We start from the raw sequence: 21,951 nt of genomic DNA, 5'->3' as shown, positions 1-21,951 counted from the left end.
ACAAAAAATGTTGTATTTAAAAAGCTAGCGAAAGCAAAATAACAATTTATAAAAATATCACTTGACAATGCAGGCTCGAGAAACCTTTTTTTTTATTTTTTTTTTTTTTTTTTTTAATTTATTTCTAAAAGCTGATAATACATATTATATTATTTACGATAAAACAATTCACCTACACTTGGTACTTTTTCATGAGTACAGATCCTCTCAGCCAAAAGCTTCCCCTGGATTTCCCAGGCAAATATCGAAGGGTTTTTCCTCTTATACTGGCCAATTTTAGCAATGACCTCAGAAGTTAGGAGGCGGGGTTTACTGCCTCCAATTGCCTTTGGGCATAAAAGGCCAGTTTGATGGTACCTGCACAATATTTTACTGACACAGCCATTGGACACCTGTAATAAAATAAAATATATATATAATATATATATATATATATATATATATATATATATATATATAATCTTATATATATAATATATAGATAGCAAGGGAGTGTATTAAACAGTAATTTGTAGTCTTTCAAAATATTCATGTCTTATAATAGCATGCTAAAAACGAGGCCAAGAAATCTCCTACTGGTCTTTTGAAACGACCCCTGATTTTTGGATCTGTTCTCTTTATACAGTATATTTAAATGTACAAAATACAACTGAATAGATGGCCCAACTTGTTTCTTTTAAAGACCACAAGTGCTTCTATTTTTTAAAAACACAAATTCACTTGATCTAAAGGGAACTTCATGAAAATAACTCTTTGTGTGTAAATCTCTGAAGCATTTTCCTTTTTTTTTTTTTTTTTTTTTTTTAAAGTAGTGTTCCAGTTTTGGTCTAATTTTAATATTGAATGTTTACAGCTGTCATGGTTTAGATCAATTGGAAAGACCCCAAGGTCACACAACAATTGCTCTTCATTAATGATTAAAATAATTTCAGACTATTCTATTTTTATTCAAATAAATCTTTCATATTACTCCTGCAATAAATACAAAAAAAAACATATTAGCTTGTAAACACATAAGCTGTATCTTTCTTTTACTGCTTGCTTCACATCTTAAACAACCTAATGTTACCTTATACAAGGTAGTCCAAGATAAAGCAAGTGCAATAATGCATAATGTTTCAACCAATCAGAAAAGGAAGAATTTTAATACCTGTAAAATCCTAGAGATTTCACAGGGTCTCATTCCTCCTGCTGCCAACTGGATGATTTTTTTTCTTTTACAAAAGGGAAGAGGCTGACCATTTACAAACACCCCGCCAAGCTGATTTACGCTGCCAATCACTAAACAGAGAACAAAATACAACTTAAAGAACAGCTTCATGTGTAGACTTAGACACAAAGTTGGTCATGGTTTGGCTAAGTGGGATTTAATGACATATGAGGCAATATCTACAGAATAGTGAGCAGGAGTTCAACAGCACAACTAGGCACCCTCCAAAGCACAGTTTCAAAAGTGATACCTTATGGGTAGGACAAGTGCATATTCTTACAAACATACTGGCCAGTTTAATCGTCAACCATAGTGTATACCACTAACAACCAACAGCATTTAGGATGGTCCAACAAATGCTACCCTTATACTAAATATGTCTAGCAAAGTCTAACAACTATAGTCAATTGGTCTCGAAAGCCATAAAAAATATTTATACAAATAGGTAGGAATATGTTTATCGTCGCTCAATAATTTTTCACATAGCATAGTGTTTTTTTCTCTTTGCAATTACAAACAATTAATAAATTATATAGATAATAAATATATATATATATATATATATATATATAATATATATATATAGTATATATATAAAAATTAGAAAGCTACTCTGCATATAATTGTTAGCTAATATTGCAAATATTTGAACTTAAAAAAACGTGAATAGCAACCTTCATGTGACATTTTTTTTTTTTTTTTTTTTGCACAAATGCTTCAAGTTTTTCTTATTCTGGAAAAAAAGAAAACAATAAAGATATAAACAGTATTGGTTGTTAAATGTTCCAAACATAATATTTGGTTTATGCAAACGTTTTTAAAAATGTAATTGGCAGTGCGCGCGCGCGCGTGTGTGTGTGTGTGTGTCTGATTGGTTATATGAATCAAATTAATATAGATTATAATATTAAAAATAGATCAACTAAAAATAAAGTGTCTAAAAAACTAAAAACTTAACAAAACAAACATGTAAATATTCATTAATGTATTGGTATAATACAGCTGTAGGCTACTAGTTATCGAATCAAAAACTGTAATGATATCTGGCCAAAAAATACGAATTCTCCTACCTTAAAAGCGTAGTTTCCCTAGTAAAATATAACCATATGTGTCTCAGACGTTAGTTCAACTTCACCAGATCAATCCATTAGCTTGTTCCAAATGTGATGGGGCAGATTTATAGGGTATCCAGATGATGTCATCTAAGAGGAGGAGGAATGTAGATTGTTCTGTTTTGGAGGGTTGGTTTACACTATATCTCTGCATACCACATCCCGACTTTCAAGAAAACTATTGCTGTAAAAACATTTTCTGATACATATATTATTGCTTAAACTGCACCAGTTTGGCTATGCAAAATAAAATAATAATAAATAAAAACAAACATATATGCACATACAGCGGAAAAGGTGGTATGTAAACCTTTCTCTTAATTCTGTGACAAATACACTCCCCTCAAATCATTTTTAACAGACATATCGATGAATAGTATTCTGTGCGTTGTCTCGCAATCCACTTGGACGCAAGTAACCTTTTGTATATATATGTAAAATGTGACTTTGAGGTCGATTTGTTCAACATTTAAAAAATAAAATTTACGAGAAACAACTTGAATTGCGCATACTAGCTGTGGTTATAATTGAACAAGTGGTTGATTTAATCCAGGTGAGTTCCCTAGTATTATAAGACGATCTGAAAGATCCAGCTGTAGTTAATACTGGTGCTATAGGCTCAACGTATTAACCCCTAAGTTTTAAATCGCTGCAAAAGTAACCTCCTGGTTTTTAATAGATACATTAAGTGGATTTACCTTTGCTGAGAAAAAAAAAAAAAAAAACTACAAAAAAAACCTAACCAAAACATACACGTGGGCCTGTGATTATTGTTGTGTCTCTTCATATGGTATATATTGATACTTGATATTGAAAAACATACAATTTCTATTGGTCGACTTCTCTGCATGTGATGTATGATTTCTTCTATTGGTCTATGAGTATAGTTTTTGAATTTGCAGAGTAGCATAGTGTTACAGGTAGAGGTTTATAGCTGGAAAACAGATAAGCCATGTGGCTTGCAGGGAACAAATGTTGACCAGATTTCAGCACCAACACTAGTGGACAGCATCCTAGAGCATTGTTTGACTCAAAAATCAGTCATCACATACATTCGTTTTGTAGATTATTCCAACGTTTGCCAAGTAATTTGCCTATATGCATTATATTAAAAGGGTTAAAATCAAATGTCTCCTTAGTGTTTTGTTTTCATTTGTTTCATAAACATTGTTTTAGAAATGGCAAAACTCACTGTAGATCTGTTGTCACGTGACTTGAGCATCCTTCTTTTTGAGACAAGTGTTACCTGCTAGTCTGAGTATTTTAAACAAACACGAAAAACTGTTTCCAACACGCCTGCCATATGGTAAAGTGCATTTGATAAATCATAAATCCAACCTATATACTTTTTTATTACATTTTTTCCATGAACAAATAGAGGTAGAGATGGAAAATGTGGATGGCCAATTGAGGTTTGTATTCATAAAATACAGGCAAAAAAACTTTCACAGATGTCCCTCGCCTGGCCTCCAGATAAAAAATGTTGTAAACGTTTCAAAGAAAATATTTGAACAGCAAATATTAGCAAATGAAAATCTATACAACCCTGCTCGTTTGTCCTGTTTAATGACTAATTGGGCATCATTAGCAAAACCCACCCAGGTCTGAACACTCCAGAAAGAATGGGTAGCATTTTAAAATACCATATGTTCCAAATTATACATTAACCACAGCATTCCTTTCAATAATATTTTTAAGACTGTGTGCTTCACCTGCTAAAAAATAAAAGCTCTTTACAAACCACCATCACCTTGTCAACAGATTGAAAAGATACAAACACATGATTTCATTTTAATGAGCAGAAATCAAACTCTGATTGATTCGAGTTATTCCACATGTCCTTTTTTCCAGAAAACGAATAAAAGCAACATGGTAAAATGCCACATTGTATATATAATAAGCAACACGTTCAATGCGTAATTGTGAAACGCGTACATATATTGCCATTTGAACAAAACATCTGAAGGACAAACTGTTAAATATGGCTTCAGCAAACGTATCTGAGTCTGTTATGCTTAACAAAAATTATTGTACCTTGTACTTTAATTATTTAGATGACTATTTATTTATTTTTCTTTTGTGGAGTAAAGAGAACAAGAAAAAAAAAAACTCCACGTTCCACGATCTTACTCCCTGTTTCAGATAGCCGGGAGCTTTCCAAAGCGCACAGATGGAACTGTAATTGTTTCCAATGTAGGACAACAAAGGAACATGTCTAAAATGGGACAACTAATTATATATGATAGTGTGCTCTTTAACAGCAAACGCCTATCAAAACCTTTGTCATATGAAGACATCAGGTATTTTAACACTGTTGCGTGCTTGCCCAGGGTACCTTGGATAAAGTTTGGATAACTCTTGGGCATGTTGGTGTTAGGTTGGAAAACTTCGGTTTCATTTTTATTCTTATGTGAACCGTTATATAAAGTAAAACTGTTTCTTGATAATAAAGGAGTAAGTAAAACGAACAGTTAGCTTACTAGTGAGCAATATATGAGTTATTTTTTGAGATATGATTGTAGAGATAGTCCTATAATAATAAAATATCTTGGAAATGATTATGCGATTTATAAAATTAGCCTATATTGTACTTGCTCTAAGTACATTATCTTACTAGAATATATAAACCAAGTGAATCAAGTAGAATTAATACACAACATATAGTTAGATATGTATGTTTACAAAAAAAGATTGCTTAACCGACCGTTTGTGTACAGCCAGATGAAAGCGTAGATTTAACTTGCTTGGAAATTAGCATGCAATATTAAACAAAGCACATTCTTACTATGCACATTTTATTCTACTATACTATTTGCGGGAATATTGAGAGGCATAACGATTTTTCTAAGCATTCAAGACCCTTATTTTGCTTGCCTTTTTTATACTGGTATGATTAGAAGACTGCTTAGTAATAATACTGTCTGTAATATATGCATTTTACCAAATATTTGGTGCTACGCTTTGATTATATTGCGCGTGTCAATTAAGCAATCTGTGGTGGGGTGGCAGGTTTTGTAAAGCAGGCTCACTTTATAACCATCTAAGTTGAGAAGGGCTTATGTTATAATATCCCGATTGTTTTAAAAGGCTGACTTGTACATGATACCTATTATTATACTTTCTATATAAAAGGAAAACATATAGTGACTGAAAGGTTTATTCAACTCTGTAATAGAAGTTTCAGCGGCCCCAGACGTGCAGTATACTGTCCGTGGTAATCTGACAACAATGCGCAATTACCATGTAGCGCAGAAGCGTAAAACACCCACGTTTGTTATTAGCACAGTCAGCGCCAGCACCACACATGGTGATCATATAGACTAATATTGGAAATGGAAGTGTCAGGATCCAACTTAACAGAATGTTCGCAACATTACTGTCAACAAATCTTGAGCAGTAAACTGAGACTTGCCAAAAAATGTCTGTGTCTCTGGAACTTGTTTTAGTAGGCCAACAGTAAGCAGACAAGTGTCGGTTATTAGTTGTTTTATTTTTTTCAGACGCCAGAGAATTTCCCCAGTGATTTAATTGTTTTCTCTTCCTTATAAACGTGTTGTTGTTGTTGTTTTTATTTTATTTTTTTAAATATATTTTTTACAAAATAATGAACAACAAAAGAGTAACAAATGACATTTGGCTTGCATTAACAATTGGGCTTTTTCTATTAGCAATCAAACAATGCAGGTGTATGGGGAGATGTCTGCTGATCCAACTTTTGCTTATCAAAAAAATTGCAAAAATGTGTAATGTCTTTGTTTTAGCCTATGGTTTCTTTACTCCATCCCATGCAAATGTGTGTCTGATTGTGAAACTATGTAAGTACAAAAATGAATAAATAATGCTAAGGGCCCATTGTGTTTTCCATTGACAATATGCCTACAGAAAATTGAATGTCTAAAAAATGTAGCATCATAGTATAGTATAGTATGTGATGATCAGAACATAAGCCTCCTCCATAATTGCAATCACCCGGTCTGCAAAACCACCCTTCATATTTAGATAGATTACATTGGGTTTTAATACTGATCTTGATGCAATTCAGTCAATCATTTGAACTTAATGGAGCCACACTTACAACTGTTTATCATAGTAAATCTGCACAGTAAATCAGAATGTTTCCGATGGTTTTCTGAAGGCTATTAGTTTAACATGGTTTGTCATGTTTTTTAATATGCAGTACCATACCCTTCTGGGCTTTAGTGCTTCACTATTCTTCATTACACTTTGCTATGCTTTACTAGGGACACTTTTGGGGGTTTGAAACAGGTGCAATGACAAACTTTATGATAGCAGAAAACTATTGTAAAAGTATAGAATTAGCAACAAAAAAAAAAAAAAAAAAAAAGCTATAAAATGAGTAGTTTCTTTAAAAAAAAGACTTGTTTACCTGTACTAACTAAATACATAAATAAGTGGTTATGGTGGATATTTCAAGAAATACAATTGAGGTTGTAAAGGATTGCCTTCAGAAGAAACTAGTTATTGGACTGGATGGCAGATCAATAACCTGACTGAACACCAAATAGATCAAATGTGGCAGTCACTGAAAAATAAGAGTTAAAGCAAAAAACAACTGTGAGTTGAAACACATTTACTGCATTACATAAATAAATAATAATAATAATAATAATAATAATAATAATAATAATAATAATAATAATAATAATAATAATAATAATAACAATGTAACACAATTTTTGTTCCTGGGTAGTAAGTGTTATTTCCTAATTGCTTATGCCTCAAAAGTATAGAAAATGGCTATTATTCCCCACAAACTTTGCTTTTGTGACCAGGACAGTGATATTTTGAAATTTACCTATTTCCAATGAGAAAACAGGCGAATTTGTGTCTTTTCGTTCACATAAAGTCAGAAAAAAAAACAACATATGAATCCAAATTAACATGTATTTATACTAAAGTAATACAAAAATGACTACAAAAGATTTAGAAGTGAGTAGTTTTTCAAGATTTACGATTATACTGTAAATCACAGAATCAGCCCCCAAATGTAGTCTCCCATCATGTTCTCGTTATACTGTCCTTGGTAGCGGCGTTCAAAGTCCAGTATATCCTGGTGGAAGCGCTCGCCTTGCTCCTCCGAGTACGCTCCCATGTTCTCCTTGAATTTATCAAGATGAGCATCAAGGATATGGACTTTGAGCGACATCCTACAGCCCATTGTGCCGTAGTTCTTCAAGTCTCAACCACCTCCACATAGTTTTCGGCCTTGTGATTGCCCAGGAAGTCCCGAACCACTGCGACAAAGCTGTTCCAAGCCACTTTCTCCTTACGGAATTCATTGCACTCCAGGATCTTCTTTATCTGTGGTCCGACGAAGACACCGGCTTTGACCTTTGCCTCAGACAGCTTAGGGAAGAAGTCTTGAAGGTACTTGAAGGCTGCCGACTCCTTATCTAGAGCTCTGACAAATTGTTTCATAAGGCCCAATTTGATGTGCAGTGGTGGCATCAGCACCTTCCGGGGGTCCACCAGTGGCTCCCACTTGACGTTGTTCCTCCCCACAGAGAACTCGGTCCGCTGTGGCCAGTCCCGCCTGTGGTAGTGCGCCTTGGTGTCCCTGCAGTCCCAAAGGCAAAGATAGCAGGGAAACTTGGGCCTTGGAGACTCCTCAGGAATGCCACCATTTTGAAGTCTCCTATGACCTCCCAGCCATACTCATCATACTTCAAGGCGTCCAGCAAGGTCTTGATGCTGTTGTAATCCTCTTTGAGGTGCACCAAGTGAGCCAGGGGAAGAGACGGGTACTTGTTACCATTATGGAGCAGCATGGCTTTGAGGCTCCTGGATGAGCTGTCAATGAAGAGGCGCCACTCATTCTGGTTACAGGCAATTCCGGTTGCCTCGAACAGACTGGTCACATTGTGGCAGAAGCAGAGCCCATCTTGACGGGAGAAGAAGCTGGAAAAAGGTTGGTGACGCTTCCTCTGATCTGCGACTTGCACACTTTCATCCAACAAGTTCCACTGCTTGAGCCTAGACGTCAAAAGCTCGGCATTGGACTTGGTGAGACCAAGATCTCTAATCAAGTCGTTGAGGTCTTTTTGGTTGGGGTAGTATGGGTTTCTCTCCTCAGCTCCACCTCTGAAATTGTCATCTGGATCTACAACGTCTTCCTCGCTCTCTGACTTGCTGCTTTCTTCTAGAGACGGCTGCTCTTTCTCCGGAGGAGTGGGTAAGGGGAGCTCATGGCAGTGTGGCACCGGGGCGATGGATGATGGAAGGTCCGGATACGTGATAGCAGGTGCATTCTTGCCAGTCCGACGTTTGGAAGGGTCAGTGGGTTCCCGCCAAATTCTTGGGATAGCAAACTTCATGGGTCTCTTTTCCCCTCTGTACCATCCTACAAAAATACATTTATTTCACCCATGACTAATGTGTAAGAGATTCTCGCAACATTTTTTCATATATGATATATTTTTTCAATAACATTGAAAATTGTAAAACATTTTAAAATTAAAAACTTTTACAATTTTAAAAATTTTAACAAATTTTATAACATAAAATTCCGAGCAACAATTGTCCATCTTACCTTCCAGAGTTTTTCTGCAGTGCTCGCAGGAGAAATGAGGTGCCCAGGGTTTGTCTTGATCCCCGACAGGCATGCCGAAATATGCCTTGTAGGCCTCACACATCTTAGCAGATGCTTCCATGGAGTGCTTTTTCGCTCTTGTTTTGATAAATTGGCCGCAGACATAGCAAAATGCGTCTCTTGATGCCTTCTCAGAAAAATGCAGATATGTATCCACTTAGTCAGCTGGAACTAAACTGAACTGGTGGGCTTAAGGCCCCTGTATTTATACAACTATTTATATTACTAGAACGTTCTAGAAAGTTCTAGAAGTTACTCCAAGTTTACTCAGCACTGAATCTATCTGGAATGTTCTGGAAAGTAGGTAAATTTCAAAATAGCACTGTCCTGGTCACAAAAGCAAAGTCTGTGGGGAATAATAGCCATTTTCTATACTTTTGAGGCATAAGCAATTAGGAAACAACACTTACTACACAGGAAAAAAAAAAAAAAAATAATAATAATAATAATTGTTACACGGTGTAATAATAATAATAATAATAATAATAATAATAATAATAATAATAATAATAATAATAATAATAATAATAATAATACATTGAGACAAACAAACTTTAAATAAAAGTTACACAAAAATAAAAGCAGCCCAGCAAAATATTAAAATTGGGCAATACAATGTAGAACAAATAAGTCACCACACACTTTCACAGTTGTCAACTGTCACTTATTTCCCGGGACCCACGTTTTTTGGTTACTTCTCACAGACAACTCCCGCGACAGATTTACTCCCATATTTTGCTCTGAAATCTACTGTTAAACTCTTTATGTCAGCAAAAATTTAATTTCTGCAAAAGTCGTGTACTGTCTACAGTCAATCCGCGAGGGAAATCCAGATTGAGTGACAGCATTTGTTTATAATATACATAAATAATGTGTTCATTTAAATTAGAACATAGCTGACAATGAAATGTTACTGGTATTATTGATCTGCCACACAGTGTAATGAATAACGTCGCAATACCACGTTGTTGTGTATTTTGGCTTATTTGTATTTTTAATTTTTTTTATGATGGACTTATTTTGCATTTAACGTTTTTTTTGTTGTTGTTGTTGTTATAAGTAGGTGACATAGGTTTGATCCTTTGATGACGATTCAATATGCAATACCAAACTCAGCCTTTAGGTTTGTTGTGTGGTGAAAGTAACAACACCAACTGTGTATGCTTTGCTATCGTACAAAATCAACTTCAGTTGACCTTTTATATATATATATATATATATATATATATATATATATATATATATATATATATATATATATATAGACACACACACACACACACAATTCGAATTTGTACTAGGGATTATGTAATTATAATTGTGAATTCTGAGATAAAACGACCGTTTATAATGCAGTTATATACGAGACAAGCGAGCGGTTTTTGTGTATCGTGGTTTAGGGGATCAGAGTTAACAATTTCCTACACCAAAATAAATACAAGAAATAAATAAAATGCGTCAGTCAGTTTGCACTTTGTATTGTAATCTGTTGTGTAACGTTTGAAGATAATAATGTGTAAAGCATGCCCGCGAATGTATACGTGTAAACCTAACGGGTCTAGCGATGTGATTCTCAGTTTCACATTTTCTCAGTATACAGACATAACGGCAAGGGAACGACCAATCCATACAACAGTTATGTTCTGTATTAAAATGTGGTTGCTGCTGACGTGTCGTTTCTTGTAACCTGGAAGTTTGTATTCCTTTATGCTGACGTTTCATTGAAAGCTCTCTATTCCGCCCCTGTGTTTCCTTCACTGTTGCCCCGGAAAAGGTCGCTTTTTGACGTGTATATCCCATGCATGCTGGGGTTGCATGTCCGTGTGTTTCCGGTATAGAGAGTGTGTGAGTTGCACTCGGTCTTTTTTCCCTTCTTGGTCTCTAGATCTCGGTTGAGCAGTTAGTCAGGCTCACAACTTTTTTCCACTTGAATCCCAGAACGGTGCATTTTATACAAGCGACATGGCTTCTTCAGCAGCAGGACAGGCTCAGACCAACCCTTCTCAGACACCGTCGCTCCAGAGGGGAATCGTTAAAATGGTAAGCAAAGAAGAACTAGTGAAAGTTAAGTTAGACACAATACAGAGATAGTAAAGTGCTATTGTATGTCAGATTGTAAAATAATGGAATATTAACTGATGTTGATAAACAGAACAATTTATAGTAAAAAGTCCCATAGCTGCAACACACTGTGTACTTACTACAACTCTGTACTTCTGTTCAGTTATTGCTACTACGAGTACTACTAATAGAGAATACATACATTAAAACTAAGAATAATTTCCCCTAAGCAAATACGGTTAGTTTGTATAAATATGTAGTGTATGGCTTTTTAAAGCGCGAGGAGAACCATTTGGAAGTGTCGGAATAATTCCAATAACTACTGTAAGTTACTGGTGACTAAATACGTAAGCAAAGTGTATATTGTAAGGTTTTTGAGACTATAACTTAATGGTGAGAGATGATGCGCTTTTATTTTATATTGTTAGTCTGTGGAAGCATGAAGAGTTACCCGAGTTTAGTGTTTAGCTAGACGAGGAAATTATAGTACAAAAATAAATAAATCTCTTCACTTCGCTCCAATCTTAAATATTTGACCTGCAGCCGGAAAGAACAGCTAATCTAATAGTAAAACCACGCGAACTGACCACTTCAGAAACTTTGGGAAATGCAGGTGTTCACACCTGTGAGTGCGTTTTTTAATGTGGGACAGAAGCACTGTAGCGGGGTATGGTTGGATGTGTCGTTGTCGTAGTTTTTAATTGTAAAATGCTCTACCGAAAACAAAACCGTCAAATAGATCTGGCAAACAGAAAGCCCAATTACTCGAAAAAACTAGCTTGATACCAGATCAGAGATGTAACATACTCATTTAGATCCTTGCAAGTCTACTGTACCACAATTGGACACGTAGTAACTAACGACCAGTGCAAGGATCAATGGCTCCGACGAAGTAGAACGGCTCTGGCAGGAAAGTGACCCCCAGATGGCAATACTGGAATCTGCACTACACACATTTAAAGTCGAAGTGCCAAATTTAGGCTTGATAAGCTATAGCAATTTCACCTAAAATCTAATTTCCAATCCAACTCTAATTTTCTGTAATTGAGAACTGCACTCCTATTTTTTTTTTTTATCGTTTTCTTTCTTTGCATGAAATATGCAGCTTTAAAATGGATAAGTACCCTACATAATATTAGTTTAATTTTCAATATGATCTCAGTTTCCGATATTTGGTTTTGAATTTATACATTCTACACAAATCGGTTGGCACAAACACTGACTTAAAAAAGTGAACGACTTTAACACTTCCCAGCTATCATGTCCAGTACTGTATTTTGTGTGTGTGTGTTGATGTATAAAGGGCTTGTCCAGACAACTACATCAGTTATGAAAAATGTTACTATTTACTTAATAGTAGACGGGTGTACAGTACCTTGAGGTCCTGGTAACTTCAAGAAGGTCTCTTTTACATTAATTCAATATGAATTTACATTTAGCAGCCACGTTTCTCCAAAGCGTTTATCCAGAGTCACTTACAATAGGACCTTGTTTTTCATCTTATCCAAAGAAAGTAAAGAATGCACTTTTCAAATGTACAAAAACATGTTTATATGGTTAAGCAGTACAATTTGTTAATGAGGCTGGCCCACATGGTTTGTAACAGTGTCCTAATTTTCTTTATATCCTGGTTAGATGTTGTTGATGCATTTCAATTTTTATAATGGCCCCCTTTTATGACCCACTAAGTGCAGTGTCAGAATGACTCTTGTTGCACCTTCAGGTTTTATCTGGCTGTGCCATCATTGTCAGAGGCCAGCCGCGAGGTGGACCCCCGCCAGAAAGACAGATCAACCTGAGCAATGTACGTGCAGGAGCCCTTGCCCGAAGAGCAGCCCAGAGTCAACCTGATGCTAAAGACACTCCTGATGAGGTAAGAGGAAATATGTTTCTGTGCATGTCTGCATTTTTTGTTTTATGAATGTTTTTTGTTTTCTTACCCAGTGAAGATCTTGCCTCAGTATATTCAAACTGCCTTGAAAATATGGTGTTCATTATATTTAGAGCGTCTGTTTTTCATGTTTTATTAATTTCATTTTTTTGGTGCATATTTTTTTTTTCGCTATTTCAGTTGTGAAGCATTTTTTTTTAAGGAGGCTTTCACTTTTATACTGTATAAAATAGTTTTTGGTTACTTTTCAAAATTTGTGGGCTCTTTTTTTTCTGTCAAAATAGTATAGTAACCCGACAGTACTTGCACACTTCAATTATACCTTCTTTCCTTTGCTGTCTTCAACAACAAAATCCATGTGGTCATGGGCAGACTCTTCTGGTGGTTTTTGTGTGTTTTAGGCATTTGTTTTTATATTTTACCACTTTGCAACTCTGTTTTAAATTTCACGAGCATGTGAATCAACCCTATTGAACTGTAATACAGTAGCTTTGTCTCGTGAGCAAGAACGGTGCTCTGTATTAAATGGTAATCGCTTTTTTAATTTTGGAGGAAAGGTAGGTAATCATTCCGTAATTAACAGAATTCAGCCATAATAGAATTCTTTACAGATGTGAGCTAATAATTTACTACTAGCTCTGTAGTAAGGCCAAAAATGTAATGCATCTTATTAAATCCAATAAATGTTTCGAAAAGATCATACAGCTGTGGCTCTGATTTACTTTTACTCAGTAGGAGTGATTAAAACCCTCTTGCTTAGCCCCCACCCCCCCTTGGTCTTAAAGCCCAACTAATAAGGACTTCAAGCCCTCCTAAAGGACTTAATGCTCTCATTGTGCGGTTGTTTACATACACATTTGGAATGTGTGTTTAGACATTTTTTTTTTTTACATTTTACCACTTTGTAATTGTTTTAAGTTCCACAAGTGTGTAAATCAACCCTATTGAACTGTAATATAGCTTTCTGTCGTGAGCAAGAATAGTGCTCCATATTAAATTGTAATCTCGTTTTAAATCTCCCAAGTGTATACAGTCCTCCATTAGAAGTGTAGGAATTTGCTGCCGCTCCATAGTTGGGATGGGTTTAAAGTATTCAGAATGAATCAATGCAAGATACAAGTCAGAAAGGAGGAACATTGCCCAACTGCATTCTTTTTTTTTTTTTTCTTCCCCCCCGGGTCATTTTTTTTCACAACGAAAATGGTCAAGCCAATGTTTTGTTTTTCTAGTGTTGTATTGGCTATACACAGATTTCATTTTTTTGTATTGGGGTTGTTTTTTTTTTTAATTTATCGGTTAAAAGCGAAAATCAGAAGCCCTAATTCTACACAAGGGTAGGGAGTCAAAGCTACAGTATACATCAGGGGTTCTTGCACTTTTCACACAAACACATTTGGGCCACGCTGTCATGACGGCACGTTTCGGAGTAAGCAACATTACTCAAACTGCAGTATAACTAGCTGTCAGCGAGAGAACTCTGTAGGGCCTGCACATGGAGTGGACAAAGAACCACTGCCCTCAAACAGAAGTAGGGGAAATACTTTTTTGCGGTATGCCGCTTTGTAACACTTTGGAATTTCTAAGGCACTGAGATTTCCTGCTCTGACGTGTTCTGTGGAATCTGCATGGCAAACAGTTAAACCTTTTCAGTACCTATTTTTAGTCTACATATGTTGTCATACATGTTGAGGGTAGGTATTCCATACATTAGGTAAGTCAATATTGTGTATAAATTTGATGTGCCGTTGTAAATATTATGTCAATACTTGTCTTGTAGCCTTGGGCCTTTCAAGCCCGTGAGTACCTCCGGAAGAAGATGATCGGAAAGGAAATATGCTTTACTGTGGAAAACAAGACTCCCCAAGGAAGAGAGTATGGAATGGTTTACCTTGGCAAAGGTAATGGGATATTAACCTTTAGGGTTGTCTGATTTAAATCAGGTTGATTTAAAATCGCTGATTTTAAATCACTTGATTTAAAAAAAAAAAAAAAAAAAAAAACTTAATTCTTACAACTTTAACAACTGAACACACTATAAAAAGCAAAGTAGTCCTAAGTAACAACTGCGTGTGTTTGGATTGACACAGAAAGAAGAAATCAAAGAAAGAAAAGAATAACTGGGATTGTGAGGGGTATTTTTTGCTGGTGTTCGCCATCGCTAAATTCTTGTAGTTAACATTTAGATGATGTCACAGTGATAAATAATTTGCTTTATGTATTCATTTAAGATTTGAGTAATTTTGTTTGGTATGTAACTATTCACAAGCTAACATCCTTACATCTACTGTTTGGAGGTACTGTAGAGCTACAACTATGGTATGCGGGGGATGATTTAAATTCAAATCGCTGTCAAATTCAGCCTCAAGATGGTTATATACAATATGGATGTACATTTTTGTATTCTGCAATTTTAGCAGAATTCAGCAACAATTTATGGATGTGTAGCTAATAATTTACTACTAGTTCTGTAGTAAGACCAAAATGTAATGCATCTTATTAAATCCAACAAACGTTTTGAAAAGACCATGCAGCTCTCGCTCGGATTAACTTTTACTCTGTAGGAGCGAGTAACACCCTCTAGCTTAGACTCCCCCCCTTGATCTTAACACCCTTCTAAGGACTTCAGGCCCTCATTGTGCGATTGTTTACATACACGTTTGGCATATCTAGTTTATCTTGATTAATTCTCAGCTGTGTGATTTCAGAAAGCTACCATGCAAAACATGTTTTGACTTGCTGTATATACAACGTTACTTGCTCTGCATGGTTTATGATGTGGTTAATTTAGCAGAGATATTGAACTCAATTATTGAGTAACAAAGTCATTATCTACTCTGCCCACAGATACAACTGGAGAAAACATTGCAGAGTCTCTTGTAGCAGAAGGACTTGCAGCAGTCCGTAGGGAAGGAATCAGAGGAAACAAGTAAGAGACAAAGTGCACTTTTCCTGAAATTGCCATGTATAGAATTAAAATCTTATTACACCTGTATTTTAAAAGGAATCCAATGCAAAGGGAAGCAAAATTGTTTACATGTCTTCTAATGCCAACTTTATTATATCTGTAAGAGCCAGAATGTCTACAGCTGTAGCCAAAAAAAAAAATAGGGAAAAGTTTTGTCCTACAGAAATCTTATTCATAACTTGAACTATATAATGCAGGACTTCAAGTACAACCCAGAGTTGTTTTGCTAATGTTGGACAACCTAATATTACTCTTTATACAAACAACACAGCTGTAATGTTCATGTCCAGGCATAACCATGTACGATGAAATATCTTTCACTCAAATTTTGTTTTGATTTCAGTCCGGATCAGGTAAGACTTTGTGATCTTGAGGACCAGTCAAAATCTGCCAAGAAGGGAATGTGGGGTGATGGAGCAGGCATTCACACTATCCGTGATCTGAAGTACACCATAGAAAATCCCAGACACTTTATTGATTCGCTGCATCAAAAGCCTGTTAATGGTGAGTCTATTTAATGACCAGGTAATTAACATTCTTCAGCTACTTTTTTGTCCTTGATCATAAATATGTTTCACATCTGGGAGCTGTATATATTGATCTTGCCATGGAAATGTCTTTGTCACACCATTCGTTGTTTGTATCCAATTAGAAACAACATTTCTCATGGATTTCAGTATTTTGATTGGTTCATCTTTGCTAGGAGTCTTGCAATTTTTGCTTGCCATTTGGATTCTGGGTGTACAGGGGTTTATGAATAGGTATGACTAGGGGTCTACTGAAATTGTGGAGAATTTACATATTTTTCCTAGGTAGGTTATAGAATAAAATTAGTATTTTGCAGACATTTTATGGACCTGTTTAAACACTAAGTAAACCAAAGTGGATAATTTTTCAAAGTACTATAAAAGACCAAAAATAATGGTACTTGCTTCCTTATTAAAACGGAGTGCTGTCGTTTTCTAAAGGCAAACAGGCAGTTCCCCAAGCATCCCAAAGCAGTTGCTGCCGACATGCTGTCTCTCTGTTGTGAAGACTTGCCCATACATTGAGACTGCATGTTCTGTAGCTACTGAATTGGTTGGAAGTCTAAGGCAATACTTTAAAAAGTTATACATATGTGGAAATTGATTGGAAACAGTCCCAAAACTCTTAACTAACCAAAGACATCCTGGCATTTTTTAGTAAAGGCCATATATGCAGCACGTTTATTGTCATGCTTGTCTAATCCAGGAATTTATTTTATTAGTTCCCAAATCACAAGAAAGAACGCGCGCCTATTCGGGTATAAAATTCTAACTGCGTTTAAAGCAGCAGGTTGTTTGAAGCGAGGTGGCTGTGCTAGATCATACCTGCAGTACTGATCTTTAACTTGGCTACGGCCGACAGGAATACTGTTTGTCTGCCCTGACTCTAAAATGTGTTTTCTGAAAGCTGTTTTACCTTCTGTTTAGCAGCCTCTGTAGTAACCTTTCGTTTTAATGTGTGATTCTGAAGCAAAATGGCGGTCAATCGTATTTTTTCAAGTTATGTTTACAAGATGTGCGAAACAATTGCCTCCATCTGCATGTAAAGCTTCTTTCAGAAATTTCTGGACACGGTCCTCAGCTGAAGTACAGTTAACTTAATTTTGCTTTGTTGTACATTTGTGGTATTTTACCTAATGCTGAAAACTAGATTTTAGCACGCTAAACCAACATAACAATGCAACACTGACTTTGTCCCACCTCCTACTCTACAGTACAGGTCACAGAAAAGCCAGAACAGACGCACCAATAGGCTGATTTAAAACACTTGTCATATGAACATTAAATAATAAGTCTAACTACAGAATTAAGATACATAGTTTGTCACTTGCATTGTACAGTAGTGTTTTTTTTCCCCTCTTTCTCTCTCTGTCTCTCTCCGTACCTGTCCCGTATGCATTGGCCCCTAACAGTGAATTTTGCCGTGACCCCTCATGTTCGCGATTATGCAGAAAATCAGGAATTAGCAAAACACTATGTATGACTAAAGTCCATAGCTTAGAACATTTTAAAGTTTATCTATATAATAATAGCTTAACTAAAGCCCCTTTCACCATGGCACTCCTTGTGGCTACCCAGGTCACAATTCTGCATAGTGTGAAACCACACCTCAGGATGTGGGTCGTCATGCTTTGACCTGGGTTGAGCAAGACAAAATGCATGACAGCCGCTCGTAAGCCAATGAAGTAACAAACAGCCATGCCTACGTGAAGGTTTCTGTTTATTCTGTTTAGCCATATTTTTTGTTGATTTTGAGACACCATGAGCATTGCAGCGGCGATGAAGAAACATGTGCTCTAATCAACATTTGGACCGATGGTTCAATCCAGAGAAGTTTGGATGGAAGCGTCCGTAACAAGCTGCTTCCGAGGCGTTGATACGTGCATTGTGTACTTGTGCCTGTAGTGTTAGTGGAACTGATATGCTGGAGGTGAAGTCTATTCATCCTGGTCTTGCCAGCAATTCAAAACACTGGGTTTTCTCAGCTACCACATTACATGCACATAAAATACGGATTAACACAAAATCTAAATTATCCAAATGAACTCCCTTTTGATCAGCTTCTAGCACATTCCTGTTTCTATGTGCTATCTTTGCTGTGACTTTTTTTTTTTTTTTATACGTAACATGCACTGGAATTCACTTAAACTAAAAGAACAGAACAACTACATTCAAAGTCAACTTCGGCAAAGAGATCGGGGTGGTGATCTCAAAGATATTTCGGTAAATTGGTGGCATTTCCTCAGTTTGTTTTTCACTTCTTTAAAACATGTTCGATGTTTTTACTGTCCACGTTCAACCAGATTGCCGTTTGTCATCTGGCTGAAAACAAAAATAGTTCCACACCAAGCTTCTCTCTGGCATTCGCCATGACTGCCTCAGTAATTTTAATTTTCCCAGAGTGCACAGGGTATTTGGTTACTTCCACTAAGCTGAAATGAGTAAGCTTAGTTCATATTGTTTTTAAAGCACACAATTAGTTTTTTGCTTTCAAAGCTCAAAAAAACCAAAACACTATCAAAGACCCATGATACTTCGATATTTCCATTTTACCCCGATATTAAGTATCGTAGGGTTTTGGTATCATGATATACCATAGGTATCCATGTACCACGTTTCAACCTTGTTGAACCCAGTTCAGTTACTGTTTTTATTGTCCCCTTCTCCTTAGCTGTCATTGAGCATGTGCGTGATGGTGCGGTGGTTAGAGCTTTACTCCTTCCTGACTGTTACCTGGTAACAGTCATGCTGTCTGGTATTAAGGTAAGGTTTTATCGATAGTACTTAACACATAACTTAGTTCAAATAATTACTATTTTTAACAGAGTTAAATTCCACAAAGATCAGGTATTGCATTAGATGCATTTGTGTTTCAGAGAACTGTCTCTGTTTGTTTAGAGATTGTTCAGAAATTATTATTATTATTTTTTTTTATTTATTTTTTTTTTTTTTTTGTAGTGTCCAACATTTAAGCGGGAACCAGATGGCCAGGAAATTCCGGAGCCTTTTGCAGCAGAAGCAAAATTCTTCACGGAGTCCCGCTTGTTGCAGAGAGATGTGCAGATTATTCTAGAGAGTTGTCCAAACCAAGTCATCCTTGGTACCATCCTTCATCCGGTAAGGATAGAAAATAAAGCTCAACTACAAACAACTATCACAGTGCCTCTCTATAGTGTCTGAAACTACTTCTTAAAATGCACCACAGAAGGTAATGGATCTTCCACCTGTTGGGTGGTAGTTTGTTTTCTGGATGGATGAAGTGTTAAGTTCACACTACTTTTAATGTCAACTAGAAGGTGTACTGTAGGAAAAGTGATTTATTGTTTTGAGTGATCTCTCCTGTCATTCTCTTTGGATGTGGTACAGCTGTGCTTCATACACGAACCATCCCGAACACATAAATGAGTGAATGGCTTAGAATTTGGTTTTATTGTGTTTTTAATTTGTACAAATTTTCTTCCTTAGAATGGCAACATTACGGAGCTGCTCTTGAAAGAGGGATTTGCTCGGTGTGTTGACTGGTCCATAGCAGTGTATAGTCAGGGAGCTGACAAGTTGCGAGCTGCGGAAAGGTAAGAAACTAGGAAGGCAACTGACATTTGCATAATTCTAGACTGAGCATCACTGACAAAAGATAAAACCAGTACCAACAATTTCATACAATGAAAAACTGATGGTCGTAGCACTGCGCTGGCAGCATATATATATATATATATATATATATATATATATATATATATATACACACACACACATACAGCTCTGGAAAAAATTGCAAAATGATCAGTTTCTCTGGTTTTACTATTTATAGGTATGTGTTTGGGTAAAATGAACATTTTTGTTTTATTCTATAAACTACTGACAACGTTTCTCCCAAATTCCAAATAAAAATGTTGTCATTTAGAGCATTTATTTGCAGAAAAATGCCAACTGGTCAAAATAACAAAAAAGATGCAGTGTTGTCAGACCTCGAATAATGCAAAGAAAATAAGTTCATATTCATTTTTAAACAACACAATACTAATGTTTTAACTTAGGAAGAGTTCAGAAATCAATATTTGGTGGAATAACCCTGATTTTCAATCACAGCTTTCATGCGTCTTGGCATGCTCTCCACCAGTCTTTCACATTGATGTTGGGTGACTTTATGCTATCCCTGGCGCAAAAATTCAAGCAGCTCGGCTTTGTTTGATGGCTTGTGACCATCCATCTTCCTCTTGATCACATTCCAGAGGTTTTCAATGGGGTTCAGGTCTGGAGATTGGGCTGGCCATGACAGGGTCTTGATCTGGTGGTCCTCCATCCACACCTTGATTGACCTGGCTGTGTGGCATGGAGCATTGTCCTGCTGGAAAAACCAATCCTCAGAGTTGGGGAACATTGTCAGAGCAGAAGGAAGCAAGTTTTCTTCCAGGACAACCTTGGCTTGGCTTGATTCATGCGTCCTTCACAAAGACAAATCTGCCCGATTCCAGCCTTGCTGAAGCACCCCGAGATCATTGCCGATCCTCCACCACATTTCACAGTGGGTGCGAGACACTGTGGCTTGTAGGCCTCTCCAGGTCTCCGTCTAACCATTAGACGACCAGGTGTTGGGCAAAGCTGAAAATTGGACTCATCAGAGAAGATGACCTTACTCCAGTCCTCTACGGTCCAATCCTTATGGTCTTTTGCAAACCTCAGCCTGGCTGTTCTTTGCTTCTCATTGATGAAGGGCTTTTTTCTAGCTTTTCACCACTTCAGCCCTGCCCCTAGGAGCCTGTTTTGAACCGTCCTCGCCATGCACTTCACCCCAGCTGCCGTTTGCCATTCTTTTTGTAGGTCACTTGATGTCATCCTATGGTTGCTGAGTGACATTTGAATGAGTTGGCGTTCATCCCGGTCAGTGGAGAGTCGTTTTCACCCTCTGCCGGTCTGTAGCTTTGTTGTCCCCAATGTGTGCTGCTTGACCTTGTTCTTATGAACCGCCGTCTTTGAAATTTTAAGGATGGAAGCAACCTGACGCTCACTGTATCCCTCTGCCAGTAAAGCCAGAATTGAACCCTTCTTTTCCTCACTCAAAACTTTCCTTTTCAACTCTTTGGGCATGGTCAATATTTATGTTTTGATTCCAATTACTTTTGAGGTACTACTAGCACTGTTTTTTCATCCAGCTGGTCCTATTGCAAGAGGATAGTGATGACCACAGGAGTGGTTTTTATTCTTTTCCTCGTTAAATAAGATTTGGTTCAGATGATCCCCTAATCAGTACCTCATTCAGTAGAATGAGGTGTGCCTGTGTTGGAATTCAACAGACACTGGAATGGAATGGCAACCATACATGTAGAGATGCTGATTTAAGAAAAATTTGCAGTGGTCTCAATTTTTTCCAGAGCTGTATATTTAAATAAAAAAAAAAAAAAAAAAAAAAAAAAAAAAAATCAAAATCAAATTGGGTGTCGGGGCTACAATACAGTGCACAACAAGCAGTAAGCAGCAGTCGCGAGATTAATATAGCAGCTTTGTGAATTTGCTGCGAATGAGTTCAAGAATACCATAAGAAAAAATGTTTCTTCATGTTAGCAGCAACTTGCCA

The 21,951-nt window shown here is 36.5% G+C and overlaps 1 protein-coding gene across 1 annotated transcript in view; it reads left to right on the top strand.

The window, feature by feature from the left end:
- Positions 1 to 10,738: 10,738 nt before the first annotated feature.
- Positions 10,739 to 21,951, top strand: part of LOC121318188 (staphylococcal nuclease domain-containing protein 1) — a 188,219-nt gene continuing 177,006 nt past the window's right edge. Inside the window, exons 1-8 of the mRNA XM_041254602.1 lie at positions 10,739 to 10,972; positions 12,717 to 12,866; positions 14,662 to 14,782; positions 15,729 to 15,810; positions 16,193 to 16,353; positions 19,048 to 19,139; positions 19,335 to 19,493; positions 19,842 to 19,948. Coding sequence (XP_041110536.1) covers positions 10,895 to 10,972; positions 12,717 to 12,866; positions 14,662 to 14,782; positions 15,729 to 15,810; positions 16,193 to 16,353; positions 19,048 to 19,139; positions 19,335 to 19,493; positions 19,842 to 19,948 — 950 coding nt within the window. The 5' untranslated portion in view covers positions 10,739 to 10,894. The remainder of the gene's footprint in view (positions 10,973 to 12,716; positions 12,867 to 14,661; positions 14,783 to 15,728; positions 15,811 to 16,192; positions 16,354 to 19,047; positions 19,140 to 19,334; positions 19,494 to 19,841; positions 19,949 to 21,951) is intronic.

This window comes from Polyodon spathula, chromosome 7 (assembly GCF_017654505.1).
Source record: "Polyodon spathula isolate WHYD16114869_AA chromosome 7, ASM1765450v1, whole genome shotgun sequence".
Lineage (NCBI taxonomy): Eukaryota > Metazoa > Chordata > Actinopteri > Acipenseriformes > Polyodontidae > Polyodon > Polyodon spathula.
Note: the sequence above shows the minus strand (reverse complement) of the source record. Positions and strands in the feature narration are given on the sequence as shown.